We start from the raw sequence: 24,557 nt of genomic DNA, 5'->3' as shown, positions 1-24,557 counted from the left end.
TAACCACCAACTTGAGCCTGAATAAAATAAGTTAGATCCACAGGATTGATTCATATTATAGATCTTTAGGGGTGAAAAGAACATGTTAAATGATTCTAAAGGGATGTAATCAGCAAAATCCAGACTGTGAGAAACTCTTAGGACAAATGATATGATTTCTTTAACAAATAAATTATGTAAAGAGAAATGGAGGGGGAATCTATAGTTTGAAAGAGACTTAAAAACTTGTTTGGGTTCTGATTCAAACTGTAAAACTGGTAATAAATTGGGAAATCTGGACACCAATCATATTTGATAATAAAGAGATTGTATTTACAGACGAAATGATGTCTGGAATTTGCTGTCAAACAATCTGGGAGGAATTATAAATGAAACAATATTGGTATGCGTTACTGCTGAAGGTGGGCGAAGAGAACAGAAAGGTTCATTATCCAATTCTACTTGTGTATATACTTAAAATTTTCCACAATAACAAGTTTTTAAAAACTGGTACATTAGGGGGAAAAAAAAAAGATCTGAATTGGGAACTTCTTTCTGCTAGTCCAGGGGTTGGTAAATGTTTTAGACTATACGGTTTCTGTTGCAACCACTCAATGATGCCACTGTCGCTGGAAGAAGGCATAGACAACATGTATTGAGTGGGTGTGGCTGTGTTCCAATAAAACTTTATTTACAAGAACAGGTGGTGGGCAAGACTTGCTTCCAGGCCCAAAGTTTACTGACCTCTGCTCTAGCCTATATGTTGATTATGCAGATGAGAAAAATGAATTTTAACGAGCTGAACACTTATATGGCTTTTAAGTGACAGAGTTAAGCCTAGATCAGATTACCATTTTAAATGCTAACTTATTTAACTTATGTTAAAACCTTTTTTTTCCGAATCTGAATATAAAAATTGTCAAACAGCTTGGTGCAATCCATGGTGTGGATATTTTCAAAATTCACCATTCTGACTACCACCTTATTAACACACAGGTACCTCAACAACAATAATAATTTTAAGTAACTAATAGGTACTGAATGCCAAGGCATTATGCTACAAGCTTTATATGAAATATCTCAAATTCTCACAACTGTTATGAGGTACGTAGATACCATTATCTACTATTGTCAGAAGGGTGAGGAAATGGCCAAGCTCATCCTAGCAGGTGGCATGGTCTGGCCACAAATCCAGGCAGCTAGACTCTAGAGTGGGTGCTCTCAACCCTGAACTATCTCCTAAGGGTATCACCACAGGATAAGTTAAAAGTCCTTTTCTATCAGGGTTTTAAAGCAATTCAACTGTTTGTGTATTTAAAAAGCAGCTTTCATCCTTGTGATCATAATTTTATTTCAACACAGACTCAGATTTGAAGTCAGCGTGCCTGCAAAAGCATTCTAGAGGATAAGCAGCTACTCATAGGTTATTCTCTACAAAGCCAGATCCTGGGCAACTGTGTCCTATGGTATTGAGTGGACCTATCTCCAGGTTCACATTAGCCACAGCATGGAAAATTATAAAAATCAAGGAATATGTTAACATAAGAATGGAAAAGAAAATAGTGGAGTCTATTTTTAATGCTAGGGCTGGGTACAAAGCGTAATTCTAATTAAGCTGATTAAAGGAGGTGAGGAAACATCACTTTAGTTCACATCCTATTTTGAGGGGCAACTTAGCATCTGCCTTTGACAATCACCACTTATCAGTTAGTTTACTAGGTACCCATACCGTTTCTTGTTGAATAATTCTTTGAAGATGTCTTCTCATGATGACCGATCCAAGGAATCTTTCAAGTGGAGAACAAAGGTAACTACCTGCCAAGCCAGGCACGAGACCTGGCGTTGGAGAGGGCAGCAGTAAAATGTTCAAGGCACTGTGAGAGAGAATGGTGGGTATGGAGGCTGCCCAGGAGCGCTGAGGTAGTTTACGAGGTGGGGGCATGTTTGTTGGCATCGTTTGGGAACCTTTTGGGAAGGAAAACATGTCGTTTCATTTATAAATACATATCATCTCATTGTCCCCTGATTTGTTTTTAGTACAAATCTTAGGTATTCTATAGCAATCTGTACTGTTTTAGTTACTCCTGGTGGTGTAACAATCATATATTAGCTTCCTTTGCAATGAAACTTTGAAACAACCCCTTCAAGAAGGAGTGAGGTCTATCTATTTCTCTACCTGGATTCTGAGTTGGCTTTGTGACTTGCCATGGCCAAGAGAATGCAGTGGAAGTCATGCAATGCCAGTTGCAAGACTAGGCTTTCACTCACTCTCTTGGAGCTCTCTGTCCACCCACCAGGTGAACAACCCCATGATCAAGTATGAGACCAATTGGAGCAGAGAGAAGCCATGCCAGCTGGGGTCACCTTAGATGAGCTAGGCCCCAGCCAACCCAGGAGCTGACCACAGATACATGAGTGAGCCCAGCAGAGCCTGGAAGAATCACCTAGCTGGCCTCAGCCCAAACTGCCAACCTGCAGAGTGGTGAGTGGACATATGACTGTTGCTTTAAAAGCCACTAAAAGTCACACAATGAAAGCTAACTAACATATTTGTATAATTCTTCTTTGTTAATTTACATAACCTTGTCAGATAACTTTAGGTATCTTTTCAAGTCTAGCATTTGCAACTAAGGTAGCAGTTATAACAGAGGTCTCAGATAGCTTCTGGGAGAGCTGTGCCCAGTGTGGCTCAGTGGCCTGAGCATCGGCCTACAAACCAAAGGGTTGCTGGTTCAATTCCTCAGTCAGGGCACATGCCTGGGTTGCAGGCCAGGCCCCCCCAGTAGAGAGCGCATAAGAGGCAACCACACATTGATGTTTCTCTCCCTCTCTTTCTCCTTCCCTTTCTCTAAAATAAATAATCTTGAAAAAAGAAAAGAAAACTTCTGGAAGAGGCGGTTCTTTCTTACATTTTTGCCTTGACTTTGACAATTAACTTCTATTATCACCAATTTACTAAATGGGTAAAAGTTAAAATTATTAAGTATCCCCATTCAACCAGTAGGTCATGATCTTCAAATGTCAGGATGGAATAAAATAGGTTATTTGTTGGTTATACTAAAAGCAAACATAGAAATGTTGATAATGCTCACTTGTTCCAGCTCGGGGGGAATGAGAAGCATCTGGAACTGGAGAATGTAGTGATGGGTTGGCTGGCGACATTCCAGGCAACCGTGTTGCTGGTGAGGGGCCAGGCACTTGAGGAGACCCTGGCCAGTTCCCCGCTCGTCCACTTGGTGACACCATAGTATATGGAGAACTGGGGTCCAGGGTTCCTATAAACAAGTAAATAAAGGGTTTTCAAAACCTGTATTTTAATAACGGAAAAGTATTTGACAGCATTTAAATGCGTATACCCTACAGGGTGATACTTTCATTTTTTCTTTCAGTATGATATTTCACTGAAGCATGATGCTCCTTAACATGGCACATCTGAATATTTTGTGTAGTTTATGTACTTTTTAACATGGTATAAAATTTACATTAAAAAAAGACTGAGAAAGGATAAAATTTACCTTCACATGAGGTTCAAGATGTGTAATACATACCAACTTGTACCATGTAATAATCAACTATATGTTTGAAAATATTAAGCAAAAAAACCTCAAAAGCTATGTTAAGGAAAGAAATCTTATATTTTTAAATGAATCCTGAAAAATTATGTTTTCATTCTACTCAGAGGAGGCTGAAAAGGGAAAAATTTTCCATTTTCTTTATTTAGTAAAGGCTACATTGACTAAGAAATGAACCAAAGTATCAGGTTTTGAAAGCAGCAACTTTCTGAACAATTTGGTATTTAAATTTCACCCTGCAGATACCTTTACATATACACCCCTTTGTAACCAAATGACAAACTGAAAAAATTATCATATATCAGGGAGTAAATGATCCTTACTTAGAAGTCTTACAAATTAATAAGAAAAAAACACAAGAACACAGGAAAAGGATATAAACTGGCACACATAAAATAAGAAACACCAGAGACTAATGAACTTCACTAATAAAGCAACATACATTAAACAGTAAGATACCATTTTTTACCTATCAAAATGACCAAGATTTTAAAAATAATCATGATACCCCATGTTGGCCATGATGCAGAAAAAGACATTCTTCTATGATACTAGAGGAAATTGGGACAGGCTTTCAGATGAGCCATCTGTAATATGTTTCAAGAGCTTTAGAATTTCTCAAACCCTTCGGGACAGCAATTCCACTTCTAGGAACTTACCTAAGGAAATAATCATGCGAGCGGAGATGACATCATTTTTAGTTGTGAAAAAATGGAAACATTCTAACCATATTACAATAGGAGAGCAGTTAAATTATGGTATGCCCAAATAAGGGAATACTATGAATACATTTAGGATGATGATATAGAGTTTTTAGTGTCAAACATGTTTCCACAAATATTAATAGTAAAGAGTAAAAAAAAAAAATCAGATACTATACAGTGGTAAAATCTGAGCAAGCTCATTATGTTCTGATTTGGCATGGTATTCACGATATATTTAAGGGATAAAAGTAAGGAACTGAACACCATGTGCAGTATGCTGTCTGCAATGTGTATAAAAGAGAGGGAAATAACATTTACATGTATTTGCTTATTTATGCATAAAACATCTATGTAAGAACAATAAAAAATTAATGACATTAACTAAATGTCTCTGGGAGGAGGAACTAGATATCTGGTGGAACAGAAAGGAAACACTTCACTGGATACTTCTATTCTTTACCTATTTGAACCAACCTAAAATAAAACTTTTGAGTTAAAGAGTGAAAAAATTGAAGTCTCAAATTAATACATAGGGTAGGATCCCAATATTTTTTGGAGGGTGGGGGGATGTTTGAGGCAGAAGACAAGAAGATGGGTAGAGAGCAAGCAAAAGCAAGAGATTTGAGCAGATAAGCAAGCAGGGGATGTATGACAGGAAGAAAGAGTGAGAGGGAAAGGGAAAGAAAGTTCAAAGCAGACAAAACTGGTAGATCTCTGCATGGTGTGATTAGGAAATATTTATTTTATTTTGCTATTTTCCCAATAAACAAGTGCTAACTTTGCAATAAGAAAATAATTTACTTAACAAAAACTACTTTCACGCCAAACTCTTACGCTACAGCAACTTCCATGTACGGACTCACCATGTGGACTAGCAAAACTGGCCCCTGGTCCTATTGAGAGTCCATGCGAGGATGGGGGAGGAGTTGGAACAAATGACGCTGGTGATGGGGCTCTCAAAGCCCCACTGGGGGAGCTTGCAGCATGCAGATTTCCTAATAAACGAAAATAATTACAGATGATCTTGCAGGACACATATCATGTCCTGTTCAAGGACCCCAAGTTAAGACTCTACAAACTAAAGAAACACGTAGTAAAGCTCCCATAAGTAGCACAAAGGAAAAGTAGAATAATTTTTTTTATTGAAAAAGACAGGTCAATTCAATGGGGCCCAAATTCTCGCTCTTATATTGGCTAGTTTTTAAAAATATCCAGTGTACTTTTTATTCACTCATTCACTCGTTGAATAACTAAGGCATGAACGTCAACTTCATGCCAAGCATTATGTATGGCACACACTGGGGATATAGCAGATAACGAGACAAAAATTCCTGTCCTTGTGGAACTTTTATTCTAGTAGAATGAGAAAGACTAACAAATATGTGTCAGGTAGTAATAAGTGCTACGGAAAAAAACAGGGCAAGGTAAAGGGGCAATATTGTGCAGTGGTTGAGGTGGGTGCTGTTCTTTATATAAAGCAATCAGAGAAGACTTTGTGAGCTAAGAAACAAAGAAAGTGAAGAAAAAGGCATGAGGATATCCAGGGGATAAGATATTCCAGGCAAACAGAAGAGCTAGTGGAAAGGCCCCAAAGGTGGCAGCAGTTATAAATAACATGAAAGACGCCAGTGTGGCTGGAACAGCGTGAGCAAGGGGGAAATGGGAAGATATGAGGTCAGAGAGGCAGAGGGTGGTCCTAATCACATGAGGACTTGTGGGCCACTCAAAGGACTTAGGGTTTAACCTGAACGAAATGGGAAGCCATGAAGAGTGTGCCACAGAGGAGTCATGAACTAATTTCTGTTCCAGAAGGATCACTCTACCTGCTGTGTGAAGAATAGACTACAGGGCAGGGACAGGGACAAGGAAACCAGTTAGAGGTAAGTGCAATCATCCAGGTGAGAGATGGGTTAGTGACTTGGGCAAGGGCACAGGCTGAGATGGTGAAAGTGGTTAGATTCTAGATAAATTCTAAAGGTACAGCTGGCAGTATTTGGTAACTGACTGAATGTGGGTGTGAGAGAAAGAGTCCAACATGACTCTAACAGTTTTGGCTTAGGTAGCAAGAAGGAAGGGAATGACATTTACTGAGATGGGGTGCTTGTGGGAGGAGCAATTTGGGGTGGGAAAGATACTGCTGGGTTGGTTAGGAATTTAGTTTCAGCCATGGTGAGTTTTAGATGTCAACTAAGACAGCTAAATGGAAATGTTGAATAGACAGCTGGAAAATGCAGGACTTCAGGGGAGAGGCCTAGCTAGGAAATTAAAAACAAAACAAAACAAAACTGGGAGACATAAGCTTAAAGACAGTATTTAGCCACAGGACTAGTTTTAACTTAGAATTATGAAAGGGGAACTATGGCTACCAAAACTATGAATAAATGCAACATTAAAATACTTCCTACATTACCATAACAATCCTCAATATCATCAAGTTTCAAATTCTCTACCTCTATGTAAAAAATTTCACATTTTCATGTTCTATAATACCTATTGCAATGCCTTACATTCAATATAAGGTTGATCAATTTGATTAACCTTTAAGTGTTATTTTGCTTATTTAGCTGTGTGACCTGGACAAGTAACAACTTTTCCATGCCTCAGTTTTCCTTTATAAAACAGGAGTAACAACAGGACCTATGCCATAGGTTTGCTGTGGGGATTAAATGGCTGAAGTACTTAGAATGCGGCTTGGCACAAAGTAAGCACTATTTATACCTGTTACTATTGTTATTTCAAAATAATTATTTCTCTTACCTTATATGCAAAGCCAGCCTCAAATCTATTCTAAAAAACACTCCCCTTGGGTTTTATGCCCCTGTGTCTCCTGTTTTCCTCCTTGTTCCCTGGCTGCTCCTTCTCAGGCTCCTCCACTATTGACTGCCAGTGTTCCTCAGGAGCTGAGCTCACCCACTCACTTGGGCTTCAACGACCTTCAGTGACATGACAACAACTTCTAAGTCTTAATCTGTGGTCCAACCATCTCTGATGAGCAGATAGGAGATCATCTACCCAAGAAATCTGACACTTGTCCTCCTTGCTAGATGATAAGCTTGAGAGCAGGGCTGGTATCTGGCTCACGGATGAATCCTCAGCACTATGTAGCATTTGGCACAGAGCAAGTACTTAAGCAACACCAATGAATTGTTCAGTTAAAAGTAAAATTTTGGCATCCTCAAGTAATTTTATAGCGCACTTCATGGGGTTGTCAACAGAGCCATTTTGTTTGGACAAGCAGGCTGTGCACTGCCCAACTCTGAGTGGGGCAGGCACTGTTCACATATAACAGGGCTCAGCAAACTTTCTATAAGGGGTCAGTCACTGTGGTGGGAAAGCAGCCATAGACACTATATAAATGGGTGTGGCATGTTCCAATAAAACCATTTACAAAAACAGGTGGTGGGCAGGACTTGGCCCACAGGCTTTAGTTGTCGACTTCTGACATGGATCATGGAAGTAGCACTTCTTGGAGTTGTGCCATGAGTCAAGCTCTGAGTGACAACACCTCCATTTAATTCAAACCTTTTAAAGTTCTCTAGAATCATGAACACAGATTTCACAATGATGCCATAATGAATGAATGGCAAATATCTAGCCACAGACTAGAAAGGGAGTTCTCTCTGAAGTCTAAGGCTTCATATGCAGTACTTCTGTGTGTGTGTATTTTAGATTTAAAGGTGAACACAACAAGAGAGTAAGTAACACCTTACCTGGGGACTGCGTGTGCATCATAGATGGAGACTGACTAACTGTGCTATGATAAGATGTAGGAGGTGAAGTAAGAGGATAAGCGCCTGATGATCCTGGTTGCTTTGGAAATGGCTGAAAAGAGAAATTTAAATGTAAAATGGCCAACTGTATATAGTAAGAGTGTAATGACTTCCCCCAATAATTAGCTCCAGTGTTAATTAACATTTACACACTTGATGAAAATGTGAAAAATATACATCAGTAACACAGGTTTTTAAAAACTCCATGACTTTCAAATGTTTTAACAACAGCAATATCCTCATTCCTTACCTTGCAATACCACTGCTTGTATATCTCAAGATGTTTCTTGCTCATTTTATCTGTCATAGTTTAATTGGCAGTGTATTTCTGGCAGTATATAAAAAATTGTGCATCTTTCATTTCATGGCGTTTTGGAGTCAATGAAATATGGTAGTTCAACCTGACCTCTACTTACCTTTACTTCATCTACAGTAATGAAAACCCTAGGACAAGGTAATCCTTCCTACACTTCTTTTTTAATTGAGGTACAAATCACATATAGTAAAGTATACAAATCTTAAATATACAGTCAGATGAATTTTTGCAAATGTAACTGCCACATAGATCAAGATACTAAAGAACATTACCAGAACCCCAGAGGTCTCCCTTATACACCTTGCCTTTACCACCTCAATAAAGGTAAGACTATTCTGACTTCCATCAGTCAAGTTTGGTTTTTGCCTCGTTTTGCACTTCATATAAATACTGAATGTACTTATTACACATATGGTGTCTGGCTTCTTTTGTTCAACTTTATGTCAGCAAAATTCATCATGTTGTTGCATGTAGCAATAGTTTGCTTTCTCATTTCTGTAAAGTATTCCATTGTGTAAATATACCCCAATTTATTCACTCATTCTTGTTGCTAAGTATTTGGGTTGTTTACAATTTTTTGAATAAATAATGTTGCTATGACCGTTCTTGTATTGATGCATTTCTGACACATGTATACCTAAGAGTAGAATCGTTAAATCACAGATATGCATAACATTCAGCTCTAGCCCTCTGGAATACTGCTAAACCCCAGTGCAAGGTAGTTGTACCATTTCATATATCCTTTAGTAATAAATGAGAGTTTCAGTTGCTCCTAATAGCAACTGTTGGCAAGGATCATCAATTTTTTTCTTAAACCCACTTTTGTGCTATGGAGTATCATTTCATTCTGCTTTTAATTTGTTCTGTGATCCTGAATGATGCTGAACACCTTTTCTGTGCTTACTAGTCATTTGTACATCCTGTTTTGTGATTACATGGGTAAATCACCTGACATCATTTTAAGAGCATGAGTCTGAAGTTAATGCCATTTCGGGTACTATTCACTTCCTACCACTAGAAGCCTCCTCCTTGTCACCCTCTATTATTATTTTTTCACACAGATTTTGTGAGCATCTTGGGTCCACCAAGGACCTCCATGCCTTTTAAGAAAGAAGCCCAGAAACCTATAGAACCTGTTAGGTTAAAACAAATGTGATGCCGTTTGGAATTTAAGCTACATATTATTACCTGTTGCTGGGGTGGTGGCTGGAGTTGTGAGATTAGAGAATCCATCATATCTCCTCCTATGGGAGAAGGGGGATTATCATCCTCATTTACAGACCTTCTTCGAGCATCCTGATTGCTGTCAACAAACATATTCAGGAATGTCTATGGATATAAACAGGCAAAATTTAGATTATTTTACCTAATTTTAATATGGTATTTTTAATTATTTACAGTATTTTAACAGAAATAAACATATTATGTCTATCTCTGAAATGTAAGTTTAACACATGATCATTATTACTAGGACAACCTGAGAGATACTGATAATTTTGAAGGGGGGATTATTGAGAGAAACAAAATCAACACATCTAGGTTTTAAAAGTCGTATCAACTAAGAAGTACTGTGCAAGCAAAAAGTTGAATAAAGAATTACACCCTGGCACTTTTTAACAATAGGTCAAAGCATTCTCTTATTAATTTCTGAACCAAAAATGGGGAGGAAAAATCAAAAGTTGTATGTTGAAAAATTTCCTATTTAGTGAGCATTCTCACTTTTTAAGCTAGAACTAAGCCATCTTTTCCCTTTTTTATCTAATATAACTTAATCTTGAACCATCAAGAATGGGACAGTCTGTTTTATATGTCATAAAAAACTAAGCAAGGTTTCACAATTTGTGTCAAGCATGGATTTTTGTTAAAATATCTTTTTTTCTTTAAATATTTTATTTATTTACTTTTAGAGACAAGGGAAGGGAAGAAGAATGAGAAGGAGAGAAACATAATATGCGAGAGATACAGCGATACATAGATCGGTTGCCTCTTGCAAACTTCCAACTGGGGACCTGGCCCACAACCCAGACATGTGCCCTGACTAGGAATCAAACCCATGACCTTTCAGTTCACAGGCCCATGCTCAATCCACTGAGTCACATCAGTCAGGGACAGGTTTTCTTTCTTTTAATATTTATTCCTCAATCTTCAAAAATATAGATCGTAAGCTTATCAGAATCACTTGAAAGCTTTTAAAAGTATATGGTCTGGGAATCAAGATGGTGGAGGAGTGAGTGGAAGTCACACTGACCTCCTCCCACCCAGGACCAACCTGGAATTACAACTAAATTGTGGAGAAATCACCTGGAACCAACAACTGAACAAGACCGAGAGAGGAGCCTTGTAACCTTGGAGACAGAAGAATCGGCTTTAGTGCAATCTAACTGGTAAGGAATGCGGTAGAGACCACAGAAGGTGGGCGGGGTGCCCACGGGTGGCAGCACCAGAAGGATATTGAAAGGGCCAGTTGGATCCCCCTGAGAAGAGCGGGGTCTAAAGCAAAATTGGGGATCTCTAGCCCACAGCACCAGAGCCCAAAAAGTGCATGGAAAACAGCCAGCTGCGAAAAGTGGCAGGGTTGCTCTCTGCCAGAGATGGGTGGTGGCTGGAGACTCAAAGAGCCTTTTAAAGGGCCGACGCATAAATTTTTATCTGCAGCCACATACTCTGGTCTCCGGCAAAGGTGGGGGCAGAGTGGGCTAGAGATGCCTGAGGAGAAACTGCGGAAGGAGGCTTTGGGGAGAGAACTGGGAGAGTAGCCAGTGGGATCTCAGTGCTGACTCATGCCCCATGCGGCAGCAGCCATCTTGCTCAGGCAGAGGCCACGCCCCCTGAGCGACACCAGCGACCAAGGACCCAATAGCCCCGACCCCAGGTGGGATTCCTGCCCCGTGCTGTCTAAGCTGCCTGCTGAGTGCAGAGTGGTAGCCACAGACAGAAGATCCCTGCCTAAAGGGGGCGCAGAGAGGTCTCCTGACACTTGAGGAGAGAGTGGGGACAGAGGCTTTGGGAAAGAATGGAGAGAGTAGCCGGCAGGATCCCAGTGCGAACTCCTCCCCCATTCGCACCAGTGTCAGAGGACCCAATAACCCTGCTCCCAGGAGGGACTCCACCCAACCCTGAGCTGTCTAAGGCGGCCTGTTGAGTGTAGAGCGACTAGATGAACAGCTGAAGGAGACAGCCACAAACAGTAGATTCCTGAAAGTCTCAAACAGACTGCTGAAGGTCAGACAGGGTCAACATATGACATCATCACAGGCAGACCCAAAAAGTAAAAACAGTGGTCTCCAACCATAGAAGTTCACACCACAAAGTCAGGAAATCAAGACAGATCAACTTAAGAAGCAGAAGCAAAAGAGAAGAGTCTCATAAATAATAGGAAGACAAAGAAACATGCTCCCATCCAAGGGAAAGGAGGAATCCCCAGCAATAGAACTAAATGAAATAGAGGCAAGTAAACTAACAGATATTGAGTTCCAAACAACAGTTTTAAGGAACCTCAATGAGCTCAGTGAGCTCACAGAAAATTACAAAAAAATACAGGGAAACTATGAGGAACTTACTGCCAACTATATCAGCATGATTAAAGGACATAGAAACTATCAACAAGAGCCCAGAGGAAATGAAGAATACAACTTCTGAACTAAAGAACACAGTAGAAGGAATCCAAAGCAGGCTCGATAAAGCTGAGGACCGAATCAGCGAGCTGGAGGACAAGGCAGAAAAAAGCTCCAAGAAAGAGCCAGAAAATGAAAAAAGGCTCAAAAAGAATGAAGAGGCATTTAGGGAAATGCAGGACAACCTGAAACGTAATAATATCCGTATAGTAGGGATACCAGAAGGGGAAGAGGATGAGGACGGGATAGAGGAAACTATTTGAAAAAGTCATGATGGAAGACTTCCCTAACTGGAGAAGAGAAAAAGTCACACAAGGCCAGGAAGCACAGAGGGTCCCATTCAAGAGGAACCCAATGAGGCCCACTCCAAGACACATCATCATTAAAATGGCAAATATCAAAAACAAACAGAGAATCCTAAAGCAAGCAAGAGAGAAAGAGGTAGTAACATATAAGGGAGCCCCAAGACGGCTAGCAGCTGACTTCTCAACAGAAACACTGCAAGCCAGAAGGGAATGGCAAGAAATATTCCAAGTATTGAAAAGTAAAGGCCTGCAACCAAGACTGCTCTACCCAGCAGGGCTCTCAATTAAAATGGAAGGCGAAATAAGGAGTTTCCCAGACAAAAGGCTAAAAGAATACACCTCCACCAAACCAGCACTGCAAAATATGCTAACAGGACTGCTTTAAGATGAAGAAAAAGTTTCTATGAATACCCAGTTCCTTTCAGAGTTGCCAATACTTGATTTTACTAATATTTTTAATACTCATTAATCTGATTGTGACAATGATGTTATTTTAGTTGTTCCTTTACTATTTGTTGAAACTGAACCTGTTTTAGTATATTTCTTGCCTATTTCTATTTAAAAAAAAAAAAACTTTAAATCACTTTTTGGTAGTTTTATCTATTTATTGATTAAAGGTTTATAGAACTCCTCCCCCCCCCAAAAGAAACCCCTATTAACCATGTTTTATATGTGTTGCAAATATTCTTCTATTCTATCCTTTGTCCTTTAACTTTTTTTATATGTATATTACTATATAGTTAAATGTTTAATATAGTCGTATTATCAGTATTTACTTTGTAGTTTCTGGGTTTGAATATTTTACTTCAGGTCATGAAAAATATTAGTTCTATTGTCTTCTAAAACTCCTTAGATTCTACATATTGATTTTTAACTCACCTGAATATTTCTTGTATAATGTGAGAAATAGGGCTATTTGTTTTATCTCAAGTAATAGTGGCCCATGCACCTTATTTGTGGAATAAGCCTTATTTTACCCATTGATTTGAAATATCAACTTAATCATATATTCTTAGACAGATATATGTTTGTCTCTAGAATGCTCATTATATTTCAATGATCTACTTGATTATTTCTGTGCTGGTGTCATGCTGGTTTAATTGCTAGACTTTATAATGGTTTTAAATTTTTTTAATAGTTTATAATTAACTTTGACATTTAAAAAATTAAAGTAAATAAAATCAATCTGCATTTAAGAAAGAAAAAGAGAGACAGATGGAACTGCTACCTTTTGTGACAACATGGATGGAACTGGAGAATATTAAGCTAAGTGAAATAAGCCAGTTTATGAAAGACAAATACCATATGATCTCACCTATAAGTGGACTCTATTCAACAAAATAAACTAACGAACAAAATAAAGCACAGGCACGGAAATATGGAACAGACTGAAAGTGACCAGAGGGGATGGGGAAAGAGGACAATGGTGGAAAGAAGGGGAAGGGACTAGATAAAGAACATGTATGAATGATCCATGGACATGGATAACAGAGTGGGAATTGACTGTGGGAGTGGGGGGTGGGGGTGGGATGGGTGAAGGGGGGTAAAGGAGTAAAAACTGAGACAACTGTAATAGTATAAACATGATTTATAAATTTAAATAAAGAAAGAAAGAAAAAAGAAAAAAAAAGTATATGGTCTGATTTCTAATTAAAGATGATGAATTCACAACATACATTTCATCTTCTCCCACTACCCCACCTGAAGCACTCATAAAAATTGTTTTAAAGCAGTAAGTCACAAAGATATAAAGAACAGGAAAGGAAAAATACAGCAATAAATTGTGGAGGCAGGAGAGCAGATGGTTGAGTGGTAAATGAACTACCCAATGTGAGGAAGCTGTATCCTAAGCAAGCAGCAGGGAAAGCCAAGAAACAAAGCTGTTTCCATCTAGATCCCTAAGACACTTAGGAACTGGCAGCACCAGATACCTCTGGAAATAGGAATGAAGGTGGAACAAAAAACAGAAGCACTGGATTAAGTCTGTTTAAGAGACACCACAACCAAGAGATAATACAAATGGCCAACAAGGTACATGAAAAGATGCTCAACATCACTAATCATCAGAGAAATGCAAATCAAAATTACAATGAGACATCACCTCACACCTATGAGAATGGTGGTATCTTATCAAAAGGGTAAGAAATAACAAGAGTTGGTGAGGATGTGGAAAAAAGGGAACTGTCATGCACTGTTCACGGGAATGTAAACTGGTATAGCCACTTGGGAAGACAGTATGGAGGTTCCTCAAAAAATAAATAACACAAACAAACAAACAAAACTACCATATGACCCAGCAATACCATGTCTGGATATTTATCCAAAGAAAACAAAAATACTAATTTGAAAATCTGTATGTGCTCTTATGTTCACTCCAGCATTATTTACAATAGCCAAGATATGGAAATAACCTGTGTCCACTGATCGATGACTGGATAAAGGTGTAGTGTATATAGCCCTGGCTGGTGTGGTTCAGTGGATTGAGCGCCGGTCTGCAAACCAAAGGGTCACCGGTTCAATTCCCAGTCAGGACACATGCCTGGGTTGCAAGCCAGGTCCCCAGTAGGGCACATGTGAGAGGCAACCACATATTGATGTTTCTCTCCCTCTCTTTCTCCCTTCGTTCCCCTGTTTAAAAATAAATAATCTTTAAAAACTAAAACTAAAACTAAAAAAAAAAAAAAAGATGTAGTATATATACACAATGGAATACTGGTCAACCATAAAAAAAAAGAATAAAATCTTTCCATCTATGACAACATGGATGGACCTTGAGGATATTATGCTAAATAAAGTAAGTCAGACACAGAAAGACAAATACCATATGACCTCACTTACATGTAGAATCTAAATAACAAAACAAAACTCACAGATACATAGAACAGACTGATGATAGTCAAAGTGGACAGGGGTTAGGGGGTGAGTGCAATGAGTGAAGGAGATCAAGAGGTACAAATATCCAGCTATAAAATGAATTAGTCATGCAGATGTAGTAATATACAGCACGGTGACTACAGTCAATGATATTGTGTTGAATATTTGAAAGTTGCTAAGAGGGTAGATCCTGGGAATTTTCATCACAAGAAAAAAATTTTTGTAATTTTGTATGGTGACAGATGGTATGTGGACTTGTAAGCATTTAACAGTATATACGATATTGAATCATGATGCTGTGTACCCGAAACTAATGTTATATGTCAATTATATCTCAATTAAAAACAAAAAATAGTCCTGGCTGGTGTGGCTCAGTGGATTGAGCGCCACCCTGCGAACCATAAAGTCATGAGTTCGATTCCCAGTGTAGGGCACATGCCTGGGTTGCGAGCCAGGTCCCCAGTTGGGGTGTGCAAGAGGCAACCAGACAGTGATGTTTCTCTCCCTCTCTTTCTCCTTCCCTTCCCATCTGTCTAAAAAATAAAATAAAATCTTTAAAAAAAGTAAAAGGGAGAGAGATTGAAACCCTCCAGGAGCTCCTGTCACTCCCACTGAACTCTATCACCCTGGCAGAGGATCTTTGACTTGGGGAACTCTAGAATAATTAAGAGAAAGGGTACCATATTAAAAATGAAAAGTAAAGTTTACATAGTGACTGCTGAAAATACTAGTTTTCTTCTCTTACCTGACTTGCCAAAAATTGGATGCCAGGTGCACACCATCTTTGCAGAGGCTTAGAAACTCTTCTCTTGGTACTCAAACCAGCCCAACCAAAATACCTAACACTGGGAATTACCTAAAGAAATGGCCCAAGGAGATCATCCTACAGTGAAGACCCCAGTCAAGAAGCCTCACTTTAAATAAAAGCAGGGTTAAGAATCACTTAATATTTGAAGAAAGATGCTAATATGTAAGACATCAAAACAAAAAAAGCAAGATAGATGAAATGAAGATTTTGAGGAAAGAAGTTAAGAGAAGTTAGCCACAGGGAACAGAATGTCATAAAATGAACATTTGGAAACAAAAAAGAGCTCTTGGAAAATTTTTTAAAGATGGCAAAAAAAAAATCTTGGCAGAAATGAACAATAGGATAGGAGGAAAAAATGAGGATATTTCCCAGAAACAAATTTTTTTTAAAAAGAGAAAAGATTAGAAAATTAAAGGATGAGTTAAGGATATCCAGCATCAGAATAGTAGGGGTACCAGAAAGAACTAACTGAGAAAACAAAGAAGAATCAAGAAACAATGCAAGAAATTTCCCCAGAACAAAAGGATGTAAGTTTCCAGATTTTAAGAGCCTACTTAGTCACATAAAATTCAAGAATTTGGACAGGATTAAACTTCTCATAGGTCACAACAGAAGCTAAAAGACAATGGAACAATGCCTTCAAAATGCCTGCAACCTAGAATTCCATACCTAGCCGCTCTCTCAATTAGACAGGGCAAACTAAAGACACTTTCACACATACAAAGTCTCAAATTAATCTCCCATGTACTTTCTCCCAGAAACCACTAGGAAGTATTTCACCAAAACAATGGAGTAAACCAAGAAAAAGACATGGGGTCCAAGTCACAGGGCACACAACACAAAAGAGAAGTGAAGAAACTTCTCCCTTTGTGATCCTTCTGTAGATTCCTAAGTCAAAATTGTGCAAAAAATCTGGAGCACTACCATTCCAGTTTAGAGGTCAGAGGACTGTGGAAGACATTTCTTCAAGATGTAACTAGTAAGGCATCTGGCAGATTAACATACTGAGGGAAGCTTGGAAGAATAGTGTTTACATATCTATAATAATGTGAATAAAAAAGTATCCAATCAAAATTGCTATCTAACCATATTGTAAGGATAGGAGGAAAGAATTTGTATACTGGGAGCAGCAGCCTAGAATGTAGAAGGGGCATATAAAAAAGCATTAAATCCTCATCTTTCATTGTAAGAATCAGATAATACCTTAACAAATTGCAATGTAAGCATCTATTTAGAGATAAGATGTGAAGACCAAGAGAATCAGCTACGTAAGAGTTGAAAGCACAGCAGGAAAATGGGCGAGGAAGGCTGTCGGGCACTAATTTTCAAAACAAACCATTTGGAACTATTTGACTCCAGAATCAAGGGACTGGGGCCCAGGACCCCACATTTAAAAAAGCATTGTAGTTCCACTGATGAATCAAACCTACTCCATAATCAATGATAGAAACTACTTTTCGAGTTCCTCAAAGTTGCAAATAGTAAATAGGACTCTTCAGTATCTTCTATCTTGCTCACAAGCAGAGAAAGGAAATAAGGGAAAAAACATTTTATCACCTCATAAACATACGTACAACACTTTATTAGAACTTCTAGCTCCTTCAGAGAGATAATGCGTTAACATGGCTATTAAATTTAAACAGAAATTTGTTGCTTTTCCCTATTATTTCCCCCTCATAGGAATTGTTTGAGATCATATTTATGTTTATTCATGCTATGACACTAAAGTCTCTTACCTTTAGTCCTGGTGCAGGATAAAATCCTTCAACTAACTTGCTATTATCAAAAAGACTATAGGCACCATCCCGTATTGCCACAACACCTCGACTCCGGCAGTATATATCAATGCAATACATGTTCCTGAAGGCCAGTCTGATGTGGGTGGATGACTGTGGCAAAATGGAGAAGCACTGGTAGGCAGTGTTGGTTCTCTGGGTCAAGCCCAACATCGGCACAGTGGGGAGTTTGTTGATAGCATTTAATGGAGCCTGAGTATCAAACAGTACCTACAAAAAACAAACACAGTGAGAGCAGCTGGTTTCTGTACAATGCTAAAACCTCAGAATTTTCATTGTATAACTTTAAAAAATGAGACAATGTCCTTCTGACACATGCCATAAAACTTTCCCTTGAAGAGAATGCAAACTAGATCATTGTGTTCACTTTGAATAAAAATTCTCCAAGAAAAGTGAAAGATACAAAAGACAAAGGCACCCACCCTCATCACTAACACTGACTTAATCTTATTTTTAAAGAGAATATAAACTTAATTACCTGTAATAACTGAACCACATTTGGTGTTTTGTTGAACATTTCTTGAAGCTGATGGAGAATGGTATTGTGACAGTTGCTGCAACCTGAGTTTGGACCAACAGTTCCCAAAGAAATGTGAAATTTCTGATGTATGGAATTCCATTGGATACTAATCTAAATCCAAGAGAATACATGTTTCAGAAACTGAGAAAGTAACAGATTCAAGTATAAGAAAAGATCTAAACTAGATCTTTTTTGAAAGTAACACATAAGACTGGACACTTTAAATTCCAGTTTTGCTGTTACTATGGACCAGTACATTCACTGAGCATGTGTGTTAGATAGCCCACTTCTAAACAAAACAGAAAGAGAAAGCCCGAAAGAAAATATTTTGATTAAACTTTATTTTAAAAGTATCACTGGTGTTCCTAATTTTCACTTTTCTCTTGAACTAATGAAGAGTCACTCTCTAGGTACACACCTGTGTAAAGGGAAAGGAAGCCACACTAAACACAGATGTTTTCATTAATAGATTTTTAAACAGTCAAATAATTTCTGATATTACCTGATGTGGAGAGGCTAGAAAGAAAACTAGCTGGCTGAATTTTCATACTAAATTTCTAGGGCTTTACATATGAGGTAGGGAAAAAAAAGGAGACTATGGATTATGGAGAATACCTTAAAAATAAAGATAGGATCGAACAATGTTAATTATCATGTGACCAAAAGCACTGACATACCATAATGTTCAAAACCACTGATACATAAACTTCATTACAGTAATCACATTGCTAAGCAGATCTGAAATCAGTTAAGAAAAAAATGTAAATACCAAAAGTACATTACCTTGTCTAAAACCCAAGATTATATACCCATCAATGAGGGTATTAATTTTTGTTTCCAATTTCAAAGGGTTAAACATTATAGTATACTATATTTATATCAACAAAGTATTTAAATTTTACCACTTTATCCCTAATTTTTACTTGAGCCCTCAAGGCAGTTTTTCTAATTTTTGAATTCTTGATTTTTACAAGATTTATGAGAGGAACTTCCATTTTAATTAATTCATATACTTACTGAGCTTCCCTTGGTAGTTCCGTAACACAAGATAAGTTTTCGGTAATTATAAACACGAACTTCTGAGAAAATATTTAGATGAGCAGGTATGTCTAAATACAAAGAAAACAAAAAGGAGATTAAGAATACACATGCAAAATTTTAAAAATATATTTTTGAAAAAGAGGGTATTTTGGCAATATTATATGCCTAGATCAAAAGGTCTCTGAATATGTAATTTATTAAAAAAAAAAAAAGAAAGAAAGGAAAGCAACAGTATAAACAGACTGTAGGCTTCCATTTCCACTTCTACAAAGGGGGACTGTGCAGGGGTGGAGATATATTGAAGCATTGTAGCATAATGGTTAGAGCTTTCAATTCCAGCTCTGCTATTTACTAGCTATTATGTGAACTTCAACAAGTTTTTTAACTTTGTGACTTGTTTTCTTCATTTGTAAAATGAAGAATAATAATTTACCCACCTCGTAGTGTGATCATGAGGAGTAAATGAGTTAATACAAGCAAACTGTTTATTACATTGTATGGCACATAGTAAACTCCCTGCTAAGTACTAACTATTATTATACATGGTCTACCTATGTGTAAAAATTCCTGAATACGTAAGAAACTTAACCGTGGTTGTCTCTGGGGGAAGGAAACTAAAGGCTAAGTTGAAAGGGAAGCTTATTTGTCATTAGATATACTTCTGAATTTTTGTTTTTTTACAATGTGCATGTTTTACCTCTTCAGTTAAAAAATGGGGGAATGCTCCCCCCCACAAAAAAGGAAGATTATCACATGTACCTGGTAGAGAACGTGCAAATTCCAACACACACTCATATAATCGTGCAATGCTATTCCAGTCATTAAGGAACATTTCAACCACTTTCCTACCACCAACAGGTTCAGACAATAGGTTTTCATATGTTAGATAAACATGCCGGGAAGGTCCTGCCGGATTAAAAGAGAAGATTAATCACAATCAATATGAAAAGAAATTCAGAAATATGCAAAGACGAAGTGTGTAAAGCATCTCACCTTGTTCCCTGGTAGAAGTGCCATTAAGTGGACAATTTGCAAACACTAACTCTGCCACCCACGTGCGGTTATTTCTACCTTGTAATCGGAAAGTGCAATCGAGGAGAGAGCGATCCAGAGCCTTCTGGGTTTCCTCATTTACACCCTTACAGGGAGGGATTCTGGTGATAAAAGAGAGCATATGAAGTGTACCTCACATCAAGAAAGACAAAAGCACAATCTCCACAATGACAGGAAAGTTATCTACATTATAGCTCCAGTTCAAACTAGGCACTTTCTGTAAAAGGAAGCAATTCACAGCAATTCAGTGTTTAACCCATCTCCATTCACTTCAACATAGGTGAGGACTCTTCACTTTAACAAAGTGATGTTTGTTTTCATCCTTAATCTTGTTATTAAAAAAGACTACAATTATTTAGAATGAAAATCAAGGATACTGGCTTTCCACAAAATCTATTTAGAAAACTAAGGGGGACAAAATACTTGTAAAATCACTCTTTGAAGACAGGGTGATGATGCAGCAGAAAGAACAGGAGCATTGGAGTCAGGGACCTGCTTTTTTTAATTTTTATTTTTTTAAGATCTTAGTTATTTTAAGAGAGAGGGAAGAGAGGGAGAAAGAAGGAAAGAAACATGGACGTGCAAGAGAAATGTCGATCAGCTGCCTCTCACATGCTCCCAACTGGGGACCTGGCCTGCGACCCAGGCATATGCCCTGACCAGGAATCAAACCAGCAAAGTTTCAGTTTGTGGGATGACACCCAACCATCTAAGCCACACCAGCCAGGGCAAGGACCTGCATTTTATTTTGGACTCAGCTACATTTAAACCCTCTGAATTTCAGTTTCCTAACTACAAAATGGAGGTAAATAATTAGCTCATAGGTTAATGATTTTAAAATATGACAAAAAATATATAAAGTGCTTATGGTGGCTGATAGAGCAGGTATACACATATGTTAATTCTCCCCTTGCAGGAAACCAAGCCTTGATCACTGACTACCATGACAAAATTCCAGGTTCATTATCCCTGCTTCTTCTCCTTCTCTGGAGACGTAACACATTGTGATTATCACTTACATATACCATGTGTATTAGTTTTGGTGTCTTAAAACATCTATCTATCCATTTTCCTCTTGCAGCTTTATGACTATCTTATTTGTCATAAAACATTAAGAGATAACACAGTTTAGCTGTTTTTTCAGTAATGGATGAAATAATGAGATAATATATTATTTAACTATAAATTATCCTTTAACTTATAGGGATGGTGAATTAATTCTCAGACTCAGTATGATTATCAATATCTAAGGCAAAAAACAACTAATATAATTGGAAACACGGAATATTGATTCAGGTCTCTTATTCAGCATGTTACACCTAGAACAATATTAACATTTTGGGCTGGGTAACTCTGTTGTAAAGGGCTGTCCAGTGCAGCCCTGGTCTCTACCTACCAGTGGTCAGGAGCACCTCCACCCCCTCTTCTCAGTTAATGATAACCAAAAACATCTCCAAACATTGCCAAATATCCCCTAGAGGGCAAAACTATGCTGGGGTTGAGAACCACTGACCTAGAATAAACAACTTGAGAAAGCAAAAAAGAGACAGAGTTTACACATGGTAAAAAACAAACTTGGTTGGGAGAAATGAATCTATACAGGTTGCATAAAAACAAATTAACATAGTACTGAAAATTTCCCCATTAAAAATTTTCCACAGCTCCTCTTAAATGTACAGATTTCAAGTTTTTCAAAAGTTAATCACTACATACCTCTGATCACTACCAGAAAGATTTTATCCAATGTTCTATTTGGAGTATTATTGTAAGAATCACATACATTGCATATATGCTTTTAAGCGTTAAAGGTATACTGAGGACTTACCTGCCTTTACCCTTCAAAGCATAACCCTAACCCATAAGAGTTATAAAGCAACCAATTCAGATAGATTTTTAAATTTTGACTTTGAAAATATAAATGCAGTATTATTATCCTCCTTTCACATAAAATAGGTGTTTCATGAAACCCAAATGGTTAGAAAACAAACGCACAGAAGCCAGCACACGTTTGAGCAAGACTCCTTCCAATTTATGCTCTCAGGGACACACAATCTTAAAAAAACAGTCCATGTCACTTTTCTTAATCTGTGACACAAATATAATTGGCTCTACTTCAAGAAACTTGTAAAATATTTACTTGCTTTTAAGGTTATAAATGTAACAGAGAGAATAAAAGTAAATTACAGTTATTAATCTTCCACACATGATTATGTGAGGGAAAGAAAAACAAACAAAACAGGTTCCCCAAAAGAAAACTAGACAAAATTGTTACAAACTCAAAATAGTATTGGGTTGGCCAAAAAAGTCCATTTAGTTTTTTCCATAAAATAAAAGACACATTTTTCATTTTCACCAATAACTTTATTGATTTGGATATTTTGAATATGAGGTTTGTCCAGAAAAAGTCCAGCTATCATTAATGTAGTGACACCAGTTTGTACATTGATGTAACCTGGCAGCCAAGGAGAGTGGACTAGAATGCGCATGTGTGAACAATGATGGCTTCACTGTACTCATCAGTGGAGGCAATAGATGCTATGAGTGAGCATGTGTACTGTGTGGCCAATGCATGAAAAATGACTGAGCGAGTATAGCAATGAATCTGCATCAAATTTTGTGTGACACTTGAACATTCCTCCATGGGAACTATGTGAATGATGCAGAAGGCCACAGCTATGGGCAACTGACAATTGGCAGCTTCATCATGACAAGGCACCTGCTCATGCATCAAGTCTAGTGCAGAAGTTTTTGACAAAACATCAAATCACCCAGATGACTCAGCTCCCCTACAGCCCACATTTGGTACCCTGCAACTTCTGGCTTTTCCCAAGAGTAAAATCACCTTTGAAAGAGAAGAGATTTCAGAATATCAATGAGATTCAGGAAAACATGATCGGGCAGCTGATGGCGATTAGGAGAACTGTGTGAGGTCCCAAGGTGCCTACTTTGAAAGGGACTGAGGCGTCATTGTCCTATGTACAATATTTCTTGTGTCTTCTTCAATAAATGTGTCTGTTTTTCATAACACATGGCTGGATACTTTCTGGACAGACCTTGTATGTTGCATTGGCTATCTCCTACTATTGCCTTCGAGTGGGCAGAGGCCAGGGGTGCTGCTAAACATCTTCCAATGCATAAGACAGCCCCCACAGCAAAGAATTATTTGGCTGAAATGTCAACAGTACCAAGAAACTTTGTATACCACTTTTCACATGTTGAATGTCACAGCACCTTCTCCATATACTGCACAGATCTATTTTTGCGTTTCAATTGAATTTTTACCTTTCTTGAAATAATAAAGCATAATATGCCAAAAATGTTGCATGTTTTCTTCCATCTTCAGTATTAAAATGGCTGCTCAAAAATTCACCAATTTTGGTTAAGTTTTTTTTTTAATGCGCGCTGATATGACAGCTGTAACAATACTATTGAACAAAATTGTTTTGAATTAAGTTAAAGACAACTAGAGTCAAAATTAGATGAACTTTTGGCCAACACAATACTATATTTTCCAGGACAATGGATTAACCTTAACCAAAAATTTCTACCAACTCATAAAAGTTTTTCAATCTAAACAGCTACTTCTGACTGATTTTTCTCCTATAATTCTGAGTACTGATCAAATTTAGGAACTAGGCTTTGGTCTTCTACAGCAGATGTATGTCAGCACTGCTCCTTTTTGGACATTATGTACTGTGTGTCAGTTTCGTTCTGAGGAGTTTTACAAATATCAGTAACCACATTATGACTGTGGTACAAAAGCAGGATGATCACCGAAAGTGCTAGTAAAAGCAGTACAATTATGCCAATAAGGAAAGGGAAGAGGGTTTTATAAACTTCATACTCACATATGCAGAAGGACTGAGTCACACAATTGACATAAGCTGAGTCACAGAACTTTCAAAAAACAGCTGCACCTATGTATTACTTGCATAAGTTATAAGAGGCAAAGAAACACAGTCGAGGAAATGAAAAAAACCTTGTGGATGTGGCTGGAGGACCAGCACCATTGCCCATTATTACTATGTTAGTTCAGGAAAAGGTAGGAGATTTACTCAAGAGCTCAAAACTAGGCTCCATAAGCAAGCTGTTCTTGAGACTTGCATCGTTTTGTGCTGTAGGCTCAAGGCTCTTTTGAGTCTGCACAAAGCAATAGGTTCACGAACCACAGTGACCTAAGGTGTTTTGCCAAGATACTTTCAGAG

The 24,557-nt window shown here is 37.9% G+C and overlaps 1 protein-coding gene across 1 annotated transcript in view; it reads right to left on the bottom strand.

Moving 5' to 3' along the window:
* Positions 1-24,557, bottom strand: part of MED14 (mediator complex subunit 14) — a 74,592-nt gene that overhangs the window by 6,000 nt on the left and 44,035 nt on the right. The window contains exons 17-26 of the mRNA XM_054566546.1: positions 20,293-20,453; positions 20,059-20,205; positions 19,276-19,367; positions 18,217-18,369; positions 17,679-17,948; positions 9,530-9,670; positions 7,966-8,077; positions 5,119-5,250; positions 3,072-3,254; positions 1,709-1,944 (exon numbers count right to left, since the gene is read on the bottom strand). Of these exons, the coding sequence (XP_054422521.1) occupies positions 1,709-1,944; positions 3,072-3,254; positions 5,119-5,250; positions 7,966-8,077; positions 9,530-9,670; positions 17,679-17,948; positions 18,217-18,369; positions 19,276-19,367; positions 20,059-20,205; positions 20,293-20,453 (1,627 nt within the window). The remainder of the gene's footprint in view (positions 1-1,708; positions 1,945-3,071; positions 3,255-5,118; positions 5,251-7,965; positions 8,078-9,529; positions 9,671-17,678; positions 17,949-18,216; positions 18,370-19,275; positions 19,368-20,058; positions 20,206-20,292; positions 20,454-24,557) is intronic.

The sequence above is a fragment of the Pteronotus mesoamericanus genome, unplaced genomic scaffold (genome assembly GCF_021234165.1).
Source record: "Pteronotus mesoamericanus isolate MK-2021 breed Mesoamerican mustached bat unplaced genomic scaffold, CSHL_Meso_final contig_173, whole genome shotgun sequence".
NCBI classification, from domain to species: Eukaryota; Metazoa; Chordata; class Mammalia; order Chiroptera; family Mormoopidae; genus Pteronotus; species Pteronotus mesoamericanus.
Note: the sequence above shows the minus strand (reverse complement) of the source record. Positions and strands in the feature narration are given on the sequence as shown.